Source organism: Stenella coeruleoalba, assembly GCF_951394435.1.
Source record: "Stenella coeruleoalba genome assembly, chromosome: 19".
NCBI lineage: Eukaryota > Metazoa > Chordata > Mammalia > Artiodactyla > Delphinidae > Stenella > Stenella coeruleoalba.
This window is the reverse complement of record NC_137165.1, coordinates 13,939,809-13,953,952: the sequence shown is the minus strand read 5'-3', so window position 1 is coordinate 13,953,952 and position 14,144 is coordinate 13,939,809. Positions and strand designations below refer to the sequence as shown.

General features: G+C 51.7%; 1 protein-coding gene and 1 long non-coding RNA gene across 2 annotated transcripts in view; both read left to right on the top strand.

Annotated features, from left to right (window-relative positions):
• RPH3AL (rabphilin 3A like (without C2 domains)) overlaps window positions 1-6,803 on the top strand; it is a 141,861-nt gene extending 135,058 nt beyond the window's left edge. The window contains 3 exon segments of the mRNA XM_079904524.1: window positions 4,758-4,871; window positions 6,330-6,410; window positions 6,413-6,803. Coding sequence (XP_079760650.1) covers window positions 4,758-4,871; window positions 6,330-6,410; window positions 6,413-6,621 — 404 coding nt within the window. The 3' untranslated portion in view covers window positions 6,622-6,803.
• Window positions 6,804-6,956: 153 nt separating this feature from the next.
• On the top strand, window positions 6,957-9,395 carry LOC307177420. The gene is made up of 2 exons (XR_013825036.1): window positions 6,957-7,160; window positions 8,255-9,395. It is a non-coding gene; the product is annotated as an uncharacterized lncRNA (long non-coding RNA).
• Window positions 9,396-14,144: the final 4,749 nt, after the last annotated feature.

Below are 14,144 nucleotides of genomic sequence, written 5' to 3'. Positions count from 1 at the left end.
CAGCAGCTGCCACATGTTCTCTGAGGCCGTCAGGAAAGACTTTCCAAAAGGGAAGACTTCCCCCCACCTTCATGTACCAAAACTCTTGAGTTTCCATGGTGACAGTCAAATTGCAAATCCATCCAAGAGTGAGCCAGGGGGAAAAAAAAAAAAAGCTGGCCTCTCCCCAGAGAAGCAGGCATGGCTGGTGCTGGGGCTGTCCGCTTCTGAGGATGAGAGCTGGGCAGAGTGGGGCAGCCCTGCTGCGGCATGATGGGAAAATCTCAGGGACGCCAGGTCCCCAAGCAAGTGGTCCGGGGGCTCAAGCCACTGCAGAGGGGGAGGCGCCCCTCCTCCCTGCCTGCTGGCAGAGCCCGGGTGAATCCACTTAGTGACACCTCCTTCTTGGGGAAGCTATCGGGACAGTCTTCTCCCTGGTGTTTTCCCATTTTCAATCTGAAAATCAGGCGTGGGCAGAATACAAGCGCTCGTCACTGACGGAACCATCCTAGACTCAGCCTTTGGGGAATTAGAGGAAAAACCTCAGCCTCCAGACACACAGAGTGTTTTCTTGAGGATGGAAGGGCAAGAGTCAAAAGATTTATGAGCCTAAAAGCTTTGTTAATAGACCTGGAAGATTTACGATCGCAGTTGCCGTGCAGGGAAAAAGGTGGCAGCGCAATCGAATGGCAAATTAGCCAAGGTTCGGGTTTTAACAGCAACATTTGGAGGGGGAGGAAGAAGAAAAACTTCTTCCCTTGCTGCCGGAGGAGTATTTGGATAAACAGCATTTGCACTGGGCTGTGTCCAGGGATGTTCTCCGCAGTGTCTCCTTGGTGCGTTTCTTTCCCACTGACATAAGTGCCGAGGCCAGGTGTCAACACTGCCGACTTCCTTGGGTTTATTCCTTTCGAGTGGGGTTTATTAGAGTGGACTAGAAATGGGATTGAGTTTGCACCACAGAGACCTCTAAGCTGAGGCTTGGCCCCCTGCTTGAAATCGCAGACACAGTGAGCAAGGATGCTTGAGCTGAGGGAGACGAACCCAAAAGGGATGAGTCGTTGGCTGGCTGCTTCTCTGCTCTGTGATGTCTTTGTGAGCTCAGTTGTCATCTGGGGCTGTTCCCCCCCCTTCCATGGCTGTGGCCCTTGTCTATAAAAGGAAACAAAAAAACAAGACAGCTGACTGTCACTTGGGGAGGTTTATTTTTTCTAAACTTTGCACAGCATAGGCACCAAGTGGGAACTAGGCAATGTGGCCCCCGAACCCCACCTCCAGCGTTGGTGCTTGGACGACACATACCCCTCCCAACAAAACATGCTCTCGCAACATAGCATAGCAGTCTTCTTGCGGCTTAAGCCCACTCCTAGCTCAACACTGTGCCCATGTACCACAGATGACAGAACAGGGAGCAGAGTGAAGAAATAGGGTGAATGAGTAGCCACCATAACCCGAGTCCTGGGACGTCCTTTCCCATCGTCTCCTTTCAAGCTCTTGGTATGTTGTGCCCTGTGGTATCTGCTCATCAGCACCAAAGAATGCAGGCATTATTTCCATACCATGGAGCCCCGTGTCATGTCCCCTACCCCCCACTGCCTCAGCCTCATATTCTCCACCCTGCCCCAGAATTTTGAAGGTCCTGCATATCAAACATGGGGGAGACGGAACATTCCAAGTCAGGAAAAAGGAATAAATTATCCGTTAAGCGTCTCTGCCAAAGAGATGGGGAAACCAATGTGGAGAACGGTAACCGTGTTCCCCTCAGGGATTTCCCACTGCTTAACAGGCTGCTGGACACCCCCTCCTCCTGCTGCGGGAGGGGGCAGAATCCTCCCCAGTTCCTTTGCATCTGCCCCTAGGGAGACCTGGGGAGCTTCTTGCCACCTCCTGCCACCTCCCACTCCCTTTGTCTGAGGACCCACAGAGTTGGCATTTAGTCAGTCAGTGAATGAGCCAAAAATACGTAAATGCTTATAAAACCGATGCCCATAAAATCGGGTCTCGGTGGATTCATAATCAAAGAAACCCAGTCTGGGACCTAAAACGCGATTGCAAGATAAGTCAGGCCTTTACTTGCGTTTCTCAAATATTGTAAAGGGGGCATGTGGACCACAACCCCCCCATCCCCATCTCTTTTTGATTCTACGTCACAAGAGCCCAGAAAGCCAAAGCAGAACTCTTCCTTGAGGGCAAGAAGGGAAAGAAACAGCAGAAGAGGCAAAATCCTTGAGCAGACAGAAGAAAGGCAAAGCTGGAAGCAATCCTGTTAGCATCGTTCTTGCCCCACCCCCACGGATCAGGCTCTGCAGGAGAAGCACGCCAGCCTTGACTGTGGTGCAATTTGTCCCCTGCCCTCCAGGAGCCTCTCGGTCTGCTGGGGGAAACACACACAGAACACTTAAAGCAGGAAGTAGCTGCTGCAGGTGTAGCAGAACACACAAGGCGTTCAGCCAGACAGGTGGGAGCCATAGGGAAGGCTTCCTGGAGGAGGTGGTACCCGAACTAAGCCAGAAGAAGAGAGGTGGGCAGGGCATTCTGGGTAGAGGGAAGCCAGTCCCTGCGGGAGGTGCTGACCGGCAGTTTGGCAGGAGCTCCAGGCCGCGTGGAGCCAGAGGAGCCCCAGATAGGAGAGCCAGTGAAACTGGCAAGATGTGGGGATGAGGGAGGGAGAAGAACCAATTAGTCATTAAAGCTTTCGAAGCACGGCTGCCCTGCTGTGGAAGCACAGGGTCAAGGATCTCTTAGGCTGAAGTGGTCAGCCAGCTCCAGCCCCTCTGGTTGCTTGGTTCTATGACTTGTGACTTTCTTAGCTGAAAGGTGACACAGGCTGAAGGCATGAAAACTTTCCAGAAGGCTCTAGATCCAGGTGGAAGCTACATGGCCTAGGTCCTGCCATTTCCCTTCCTGGAACCACTGTGGGCTTCCCTAAGTGACCAGACTCTCTCCCTGCTGGGCCTTAATGTAATTTCAGGATTCTCCTCTGCACGCTGCTCCAGAGGGGCCTAGAGCATCAGATGAAACCTATTAGCCGCCCTTGATATAGATTGATTTTGTTTCCAGTATCATCTCCCACCAAACATGTCCCTATGGCTCAGGTTTGTTCTACAGATCAAGTAAGATAATGCTTCCCAGGTGCCTAGCACAGTGCCTGGCAGAAAGCACTCAACTCCCTCCGTAACCAGCATATTGCATTCCTGGGGAAGACACGCTGACGCTTACCCCACCCGCTGAGTTAGTCACCTATGCGAGCTGGTTACCTGTGATCCCAAACCTTTCTGTGCGGTTATACTTGCTATTATAATTACATTATTTAATTAAATGTTATATAAATTGATGAAAAAAGTCAGAAAAGACACAGAGTCGTTTCATTAAAACCAAGACTTTGGAAAGACTTGGTAGAAGTCACTTGCTTAAAAAGGCTATTGAATTAGGTGTAGGCCGCACAACTGTAAAAAAAAAAAAAAAATGGGAGAAAGAAACGGAAAAATAGAGGATTCCTGCTTGCCCATGTCTTCAAGATCTGCTCCAATTTAAAGAAACTGAACCTGAGAATCACAATGCAATATAGATGCAGTTTAGACACAAAAGACCATGTGGGTCGATCTCAAAGAAGCACCCAAGCCCTCCATCAAAAGATTGGCGAATGGGGCTTCCCTGGTGGCGCAGTGGTTGAGAGTCCGCCTGCCGATGCAGGGGACACGGGTTCGTGCCCCGGTCCGGGAAGATCCCACATGCCGCGGAGCGGCTGGGCCCGTGAGCCATGGCTGCTGAGCCTGCGCGTCCGGAGCCTGTGCTCCTCAACGGGAGAGGCCACAACAGTGAGAGGCCCGCGTACCGCGCAAAAAAAAAAAAAAAAAAAGATTGGCGAATGGATGTACATTTCTATGCTTAAAATTAAAATGGAGTTTAGTGTATGAACAGATCCTGTATTATGACTCCCACTGTTGACTAACCAGCCAAATATGGTTGCATTTAGTCCAGAAAAGAGGGTTTCCACCACAGCAGGTGCTCACTGTGGGAGCTCCCCCTCCCCTTCCCTTCCCTCTCCTGGGGTTCCAGCCCCACCAGCCATGCTCCTTCTGCATTCACAAGACCCCACTGGCAGTTGCTGGATGAGCTGGGATGAGAGCCCAGGCCTGCTGGCTCCCAGTTTAGTTCTTCTGGTGGAATCAGAGTGGTTACAAACACAGGCTGTGGAGCCAGCCCGCCAGAGTAAGAATCCCACCGTGGGCAAGGGCCTCGGTTTCCTTGCCTGTGAAATGGGGACAATGCTATTTCCTATCTTGCAGGGTTGTTCTGAAGCTTCCTTGAGTTAGTGTATGTCAGGGGCCTGGAGCCCTCCATCAGGGTCAGCGAGGACTGGAATTATCCCTGCAGAGCATGGCCGGGCACCTTTAAATGTTGCCAGGTGCAGTTGGGCCTGCACCAAAGGGGGTAATCAGCTCCTCCCAGCAAGAGGGTTCTGATTCAGCCACAGGGAGGGGGTGATGGGCGGAGATGGCTGCCTGAGGACTGAGCCCTCCCTGCCGGTGCTGGTCATACTGGGCACCGCACCCCTGAGTCCCCGCCTCCTCGCACCGGGACTCACCTCTTTGACAGGAGTACCCTGCCATCCCTATCCCTGGACCACTGTCCCCGTGCCCCAAACACCAGGGCCGGCGGAGGTCCTATGCCACTTTGTCCTGGAAGGAAGAGGCCTGCCCTGGTCCCCTCTGTCTGACACGCCTGCCTGTGGTGGCCAGTGGGGGTGACCTCCTGTGCTGGTATCTCTTTTCCAGTGGTTTCCAGCGACAGTGACAGTGACTCAGATCTCAGCTCCTCCAGTCTGGAGGACAGACTCCCACCCACTGGGGTCAGGGACCGGAAAAGCGGCAGACCCTGGGGGGAATCAGGTAAGTGTGGGAAGCAGCCCTGTTTGTTTCCCAAGCCCCCGGGGCAGTGGCTTTGCTGCTTCCACAGGCTACCGCTCCCTAGTGGCTCCCCAGTGGCTGGGTCTGTGGACTTGTTCTAGATCCGGGAGGCAAAATGGGCCATCAGCTGGGAGGGCTAGGAGCTAAAGTGTTAGCACCACTCAAGAGCAGATAGAAAGGGGAGTTCCCTGCCGGCCTATGGTTAGGATTCCGGCTTTCACTGCCATGGGCCGGGTTCAATCCCTGGTCAGGGAACTGATCCCACAAGCTGTGTAGAGCAGCCAAAAAAAAAAAAAACATATAGAAGGGAAGCTCAGGTATATATGCAGAGAAGGCCTGGGGACACATTTTCCATTCCTTATCTTTAGACACATGAAGGACCTTCCCAGGAAAAGGACCAGCTTCATTCAGAGTCACTCCAAAGGTTAGAACTGGGATACTTGCGTGACATTTCAGGCTGAATTTAATACCTAAGAAGAAAGCTTTTCAGTAACTGCCTCAAACTGGAAGGAAATGGAAGGCTGGGTGATCTTCTGCCAGAACTGATACGGAAGGAATTCCTGCCGGGGGTGGCAGTCTGGACTAGGTCAGAGATGCCAATGCCTGGCACTCCTGTGCCCATGGCAGACATTACCAGTTGATCCCGGCACTCTCTCCCACAGAGCCTGACATGGCTTCGGAATCCTCCTCCGTGCAGTTTTCCCAGGGACCAGTATCAGTAGGCGGGGATGCTGCATGAGGTGAAAACTGTCCCTGGACTAGATGATCTCTTAGGCCCCTTCAGGCTGCAGATTCTCTCTTAGGAAAGCGTGGAGGACACTTACCTGCCAGCCTTGGTTGCTAGGGCAGGTTTTATACTCCTCACCTCCCACTACCGTAGCTCGTGTCCCCTCTCTTCACACCGGCTCTCAGCTGCGGCCAAGCGGGTCAGGAGATGGAAAGATGGAGTGCAGTCTGCAGGCCCCACCGCTGCTCTCTGGGCCGGGCAGGGGCTAACAGCCGTGTCTGAGTGAGGATTCTTTAGTCTGCAGAGGCAGCCGTGAATGTCCCTCTTATTGGGTTCACAGAAATTTACACGCTTCTCCACGACACCCTCCTTCTCCGAGGGCAGGACAGACTCGTCCTCACTGCCAGTTTTCATGTGGGTAACTACTTGTTCCTTAGTGAAATGACCTCAGGGCCCATTCGATTGCCTTTGTAGGTTGTGGGCCAGTCGGCAGTGGCCAGAGGGTGGGGTCCCGCTAGAACATGGCAGCCACGTGGATGGGGAAAGGGGGTGGCGGTTCCCAGGGGAAGGGGCTCTGGCAGACGGTCCCATCGATACAGGTCACAATTCCAAAGGAGGAGACTTCAGATCAGCTCCTTGTCAGGCTGAGATGGTCCCTGTCTCGGTTCAAGGCCCAAAGGACGCAGCCTTGAACCATTCATGGTTTCTTGCAGGTGGCAGCGTGGAGTCATCAAAGATGGGGCCTCCCCGCCCACCCAGCCACCTCTCAGGGAGCGAGCGCAGCCTGGCCATCGAGACGGGACCGGCTCTGCAGACCCACAGTGGGGGGCCCACCCAGGCCGGACCCAAAAGGCCACAGTGAGTACCAAGCTCCTCCTTCCATCGTACCCACCTCCTCTCTATCTGTGCCCCCCGGGGGGGTGTTTTCAGTTCTCTGCATTTTTGAGCCCTGTGCCAGGTGCCCGTCGAACAGAGGCAAGCCAGACCCATCCGTGCCCACAATGAACAGAAAGAGGGACCCAAAAGGACAGTGGTGACTGTCCCTATCCGTTCTCAGTAACTGTAACAATGGCCGTTTCCATCCTCTGCTTTATGAAATGTGTAATCTTTCAGAGCATTTCCCTTCCTGCCTAACAGTCACAGTAACTCTATTTTCAGAGCACCTGCTATTCTCCAGGCAGTGCGTGCCCAGCCTGGGCCGGGTGCGGTGGGGGACAGTCCCTGACCTCCAGAAACCTACTGCATAGCTGAGGAAGGCAAATCAGCTCACCCAAAACAGAGCCCAGGCCAGGGCAGGCCCAAATCCTAAGAGGGAGGATTCAGGACCCCTAGAGCTGACGGCATGGAGGCCGGCCTGTCCTTGCACTTCCAAGGTCAACTTTCGTTCTCTTGGCCAAATAGACAGGAGGCTCAGTATCCCCATGTGATGGATGTGGAAGCCAAGGGCAAGAGTCCAAGCTCCCACCGGCCCCGGCCAACCTGAGGTCACCATGCACTTGGGGGACAGGGGAGTCCTCGCACTCAAGCGGGAGAAAATTGTGCAGGTGCACGATCGGCGCCCAGCCTCCTTCCAGAAAGAAGCCCCAGCTGGACTTAGTGCGTCTACAACCAGAGGACCCATGGTGCACACTGCATGGGTCAGCGCAGCAGCTGGTGCCCCTGCCGTGCACGGGGACGGCTGCAGGCCTGCTGGGCTGGGGAGTACCCCCCAGGAAACCCTGTGGGAGCGCCCCTCCCCTCCCCTTTCCCCTCCCCTCCCTCCTCCTCCCTCATTTCCCCTCTCGATGGTCATGAGGGACAGAGACAGACTGTGACGCTGAGTGGGCAGGTCTCAGGGAGGGAGGCGCCGTGGGCGTGCACCCTCTCCCCCCTCCCCTCGCCTCCTGCAATCCCCCCAGGGAGGGCGGTTTGGAATCAAGCAGGCCCAAGCTCCAGTCCCAGCCCTGCCATCCATACCCATGGGAACTTGGGCAAACCATCAGGTCGAACCACATGAAATTGCATTTTTGTAGATCAAAAACAGTTAAATATTGGCAAATCCGTAAGATTCAACCTAATATTTGATCTCTCAGTGCCCAGTTCCATTATCGCTGAAATGGGGACCACATCGTGTCCCTTGCAGGTTGCAGGGAGGGTAAGATCCAGGGTCCATGTGGGGTACCTACCTGAGTGGGTCTTCAGGAACTGTCCAGTAATCACGGGGCAGGCTGTGTGGCCTAGCACATAGACAGGGTTCCAGGGCTTAAGTTGTTACTTGGAAAGGACTGGCCTAGAGGAAGGTTGTATGTTCCCATGTCCATTTGCTCCTGCTGGCGTCCCAAGATCACCTGTGTTGACTAGCCCAGGTATCGATGGCCACACTGAAGCCCAGGGACTGGGCGACCTGCCTGCAATGACACAGCACAGCGGAGCAGGGCTGGGCCCAGCATGCAGGTGCCCCCTGCCCAGCACTCAGCCGCCGGCCCTCCCGGGCAGCCCCCTGCTTAGTTTCAGACGGGGCAGCTGCTTCAGGCGCAGGCCGCTTCAGCAAGGAGTCAGCCTTCCCTGCATTTCATTCCCAAAGCTCACACTGTCACTGGGGTGGGACTCTGCCTCTGCTCCCCCTATAGTGGCCTTTTTTTCTCTCCCCCAAAGGTAGAAGGCACACCTGGGCGAGCCCCTGATGCTGACGTGGGCTCCGACGGTCCCCTCTGCCTGCCCTGAGCAGAGGCGTGCTTGGTGCGTGGGGCAGACTTTCCAGTGGAAGAGCTTGAGAGAGAGAGAAAGCGCTGGAGCCAGACCCTACCCGGCTCCTTCCTGACCAGTCCCAGGGCCCTCCACCGCCAGCCCTGTCGGACGTGACCTCTGACTCGACAAACCAGTGTTTGCAAGGCTGAGTCTGCTTCCCCCAACCCAGTGCCTTTCTGCACCCCTTCTCTCCTGGGAGCCCCCCTCTCCACCGCCACCCCAGTCACTCCCCTCAGCTGTGACCTTTATTTATTGCCCCCAGCCCCACCCCCAGTCTACCCCTATGTTCATTTTAAGTTTGCTCTCGTCTTAGTTGGACTGGAAGGGCCTTCAGACCCACCTTCTGGGGCCTTCCCCTATGCACTGCAATTTCAGAGGGTGCCAGGTAGGGCTTTCTCCATATTTGTATTCATGGAAAAAGAAATCAGAGCCTGAGCGTGACCCTTCACACCTGAGCGTGGCCCCCGGAGAGGAACCCAGAGCAGGTGGGATGAGAGATCCACCCATCCTCCCCCTTCCCCTGCGGCTCTGAACGTGGATGCGGCCTCCTCCCTCCCCGCGCAGGAGCTGCTGTTGAACCTGGCTCTCGGTTAGGTTTCTTGGAAGCCCTCCTTGGCCTCCCCGAGGGCTGCTGGAGCTGGAAAGGGTTCTGGTGAACACTGTGAATTCACTCACTGGAGAGCAAGCAGCCTTCAGCTGAGCCCCCTGCTGGGCGTGAAGCTCCCTAAGCCATTAATCCACTCCCCTTCAGCAGGTTCAGTTTGGCAGAAAAACACTTAATTCAAAGTGTGGGCAGATGCTTCTGGAAAGCCTTTCCTGGAGGAGAGAGAATGCGTGATTCTGTGTGTATGGCGTCCACACCCCCCCTCCTGACCACCCCGGGCCTGGTCCTCGAAGGGCCTTCTTCTCCAGGCTCTCAGGCCCCCACCATTAGCTCTTTTCCCCTAGTCGCTGGCAGACAGTTAAAAAAAAAAAAAAGTAATAAAAACACTGTTTCCCTGTGACAAGTTATGCTTCAGAATAAAAACAATAAAGATTAGAATTTGCATTGAGCCAGCGTGTTGATCAAAAGGCCACAATCACTTGTGTTTCTGAGATGCATCAGTAGAGAAATGGATGGAAAAAATGTGGTACGTTGGTTGCTGGAACACTTGCTAAGCCGCAGTAAAAGGAATGAGCTAGATCTGCGTGGGTTAGAAGGGCTCACAAGCCTAACGTTGAATGGGAAAAACAAGGCCATCTAAGTAGAAATTAAAAGTACAGATAATCAAAATGAGTCATATGAACTTACATGTAAATGTGTCAAAACGCGTGTAAAATGGGCAAGGATTTGTGGTTAAACACTGTGGACTGAACACATCTGTATTTCCTCTGTCTCCCCAAACCCCACCAAAATGACATAAAGGAATGAAAATGGCATGAACTGCAAAGATGGCAGCAGGTAAGAGAGGTCTGAAAACTTTGGAAGCTGGAAGAGTATAACTTGTTTAGTGCCAGCTTCCCCCACTCCCCAAAGTGTCTAAGGGAGCTGGCAACCCTTAACAAGCCCATTTTCTCTGCAGAATCCCCCAGATGCTCAGAACATGGAGGGACCGGTATCCCTAAGGCAGGAGTTCAAAGATGGTGTGAAAATAGTATCGGTTGGAAGAAGTGGTTAGACCCGAGCCCAGATTGCACGTGACTGCCCTTCTCTGATCCTGGTAGAAGACAGGTGTACAGCTGGCCAAGGTTGAACTAGAAGGATTCCGGATTGGGAACCTCAAGACCAGCCAAAGCCTGGGGTGAAGCGATGGTTAATGGGGAGACCCTCAGCCCCCTTCCTCTGCTGACAGCTGGGCCTGTTCCCATCCAGCCACCCCAAGGCAGGACATTATTGAATTTCTCTCTGGGAAACTGAGCAAAGAGAAAAGACTGACAGATCCTGAAATTGACAATTCCCCAGTCTCTACCCAGTCACCACTATGAGGCTCCCATTCCCAAGCCCTACCCACATGTACAGAGCTTCCTGTTAGCTTTGGCAACAGCCAGGGGCACCAGCAGTTGACCAAAACCAACAACTCCAGTACACAGAAGAAAGGGGTCAGAGAACAGTCCTCTGAAGATATTTGCCCATGAAACAGGAAGAGAGTGTCATTTTTTAAAAGGAAGTGTTAAAGCTCTTGAAAATTTTTTAAAAATATATAATAGCAGAAATTTTTAAAGGCATTAGAAGGGATGGAAGATGTGAGAAAATCTCCCAGAAGGTAAAACACCGAAACAAAGAAAAGTCAGGACCATTGGACAACCAAAACATCAGATCCATGCAGAAGGTCTAACCTCCAACTAATAGGAATTTCAAGCCAAGAAACAGAAAAGAGAGGAGAGAAAATTGTAGAAGAAATGATACAAGCATATCTCCTAGGACTGAAGGAAAGGAGCTTTCACAGAGCAAGAACCCACCAAGTGCCGAGCACAGTGACATAAAACCACAGCCGTGCGGTGGGCCACCACCATCGTGAGCTGCCATGTGGCAATACCTGTAGATGAAGATGCACCTGGCCTGCAGGTGCCGTGCAATCACCTGAAGTCTTGCTAAAACAGATTCTCACCCACCGAGTCTGGGCCAGGGGCTGAGCATGTACGTCTATCAAGTTCCCAGATGAGGCTGCTGGCTAGAGGACCACATACCCTGAGGAACACTGGTCCAGAGCAGTGGTGGTCACCACTGACAGCTCATTGGAATCACTTGGCCAGCTTTACACACACTCATGCTGGATGCACCCCTAGAGATTCTGGTTTAATCAATTTGGGGCCCAGCCTTGACTCTAGGATTTTGTAAAGCTCCCCGGATGACTCCACGTGCTGGCAGAACCAAGAACCATTTCCCTACAGAAACTCTTCTATGTGTGCTCCAGAAGATGTGCACGGGATGTTTAGAGCACTACCTTTTTATTAGCTAAAAACTGGGGACAACCTAAATACCATCGCCAGAAGACGAGATCCATAAATTGTGATATAGTCAGGCCACGCTTAGTATAGATGACTCTCACAAACAATGCTGAGGAAAGAAACAGATGGCAGAAAAAATAAATATGTTATGACACCATCTATATAGAGATTTTAAAACATGCAAAAATGTTATATATTAACATATATTTTATGCAGTGGAAGAATAAAGAAATGCATAGGAAGGATAAACAACAGCTTTCAAGATACATCTTGAGAAGAAGAGGCACAAGGAACGGTTTCAACTTTACTGATAATGTTTCATTAATCTCAGCGATGGATAGATGGGTTTGTAATATTTATAATATTTCATTATATGTCATATTTGAATTATTTTTATATGTCTGAAATCTTTCAGAATAAAAATTTAGGGAACTATAGCAAGGCTTATCATGAAATTTCAGGACACCAGGATAAAAATCCTAAAGAAAAAAAATCCTAAGACCTTCCAAAGAGAACAAAATTTTTTGAAACATGTCATATACCAAGGGTCGGGGGTTAACATGGCTTTGAAATTCTCAAAGCAAATTTTGAAGCCAGAACACAGTGAAGAAGTATCTTCCAAATTCTGGCAGGAAATAATTTCTAATCTGGGTTTATATCCACCCAGATCTTAGTGACAGTAGAATGAAGATATTTTCAGACTTGTGAAGTTTTGTTTTGTTTTGTTTTAATTTACCTCCCATACATTCTTTCTCAGGCAGCTACTACAGGATGTGCTCCAGCCAAACAAGGGAGAAAACCAGGACACAGGAACACAGGAAACTGAGGATCCAACAGAGGAGAGGGGCAAAGACAGTCCCCAGGATGTTGGCAGTGGCTGTGTGTGTGGGCTAGAGGCCAAGGCCAGCCAGCCCAGATTGGAGCATGAGGGCAGGAGAGATACCCAAGGATGTACAAACAGGATAAGAAGCATACCTGTGTTGGAGAGATTGAATATGATATCATGATATTCTATATCATGACATATAATATATAAAACTGAAAAATCAAGAAGTAGAATCAGCATGAGATTTCAGTACAAAGGTAAACACCAGCAGACATGGCTGAGTTCTAAGTGTTGCCTAGAGAGGGACTTGGGTTGGGGATGGGGGGGGGCGGGAGATTGCTGCCCTATGTTATAAACTTTATAGTACAGTTTTTAACTTTGTACCAAATTATATTTCTAACAATGGAATTTTTTGTGGAAAAATATGTATCAAACAGGATAAACTCGTGGGATGTGGGTGAGAGCCCCGGAGCCATAGCAGGAAAGTAAGATAAAGAGGCGATGAGGACCTGCCTGGCAGAGAAAATGCAGCTCCAGAGGTCCCTGTATCCAAATGCCCAGCCTGTAAGGGGCTGTTGCCTCTGCCTCCCGGCTCTCAGGAACCTCTGTGCTGGGACCGACACCCCCTTTAGACTCCTCAGACCTGATGTAGCACAAGCCACCACACTCAGCTCCCACTAGAACCCCGTGCCTGGACCAGACCTAGTTTAGGAGAAGGACCCAATCCTTACAGCCTCCAGGGGGAATTCCAAGTGTGTTTCCTAGAGATGTGTCCCAGGGTTGATGGGGCTCTGAAGCAGTTTCATCATGTGTTAACCCCGGAAGCTTTCAGCTTTAGGGCAGAGATGGGATGCAGATACCCCCACCAGGGTCTGGGAGCTGCCAGGAGTCAAGGGTTCTTGATGGCGGTTCTGGGAACCAAGAAATCCTTGCTTTCTGAGTCTCAAGCATCCAACTTACCAATTAACTTTTGAACCTGAGACTCTCGCAGTTAGGGATGGAGGATGTTCTGTGTCATCTGTAAAAATCATGGAGTGCAGAAACGACTTGATCTGTCCCAAATGTTGGATAACCCAAGTAGTCCCTAAAAGAGACCACATGAACTTTGGATACCTGATTTTGAATCCCAGCTCTACTACTTAGCACCTGAAATGATGGGTACTTCTCTGTCTCAGCTTCCTCATCTGTAAAATGGGGATAATACTTCCTTCACAGGATTGTTGTGGAAATTAAAAACTCGAAAGCACCTGTAAAACTCCAACCACTGCTATTAGTCATGACTCCCGTAGGATTCAGATGTGGCCCTTGCCTCAAGAGTTGTTTAGATGACGTAAGAAGGTAAGTGCAGTGGCTGCATGGAGCCCGGGACACAGCAGATGGTCATGCGCTTCCCCTCGGGGAATAATGGTTCATCTATCCAGCGTTGACTGGGCAGCTGCTGAAGTGTCAAGTGCAGTGTTAGAGGCTGAGGTTCAGTAGTGGCCCCCACCCTTCTGCAGCATCGAAGTCACCCGGTGGGCTTGTTAAAACACAGGTCACTGGGCCTCACCCCAGAGCTTCTGGCTTAGAGGTCCAGGGTGGGGCTGAGAACATGCATTTCAAGTTCCCAGGCGATGCTGATGCTCCCCATCGGGAGACCAACTTTTTTTTTTTTTTTGGCTGCATTGGGTCTTCGTTGCTGTGCGCGGGCTTTCTCTAGTTGCGGCGAGCGGGAGCTACTCTTTGTTGTGGTGTGCGGGCTTCTCATTGCGGTGGCTTCTCTTGTTGCAGAGCACGGGCTCTAGGTGCGCGGGCTTCAGTAGTTGCGGCATGCAGGCTCAGTAGTTGTGGCTCGTGGGCTCTAGAGTGCGGGCTCAGTAGTTGCGGCTCACGGGCTTAGTTGCTTCGCAACACGTGGGATCTTCCCAGACCAGGGATTGAACCCATGTCCCCTGCATTGGCAGGCAGATTATTATCATTATTATTTTAATTTCTTTGGTTGCGTTGGGTCTTCGTTGCTGCATGCGGGCTTCCTCTAGTTGCATTGAGCGGTGGCTTCTCTTATTGC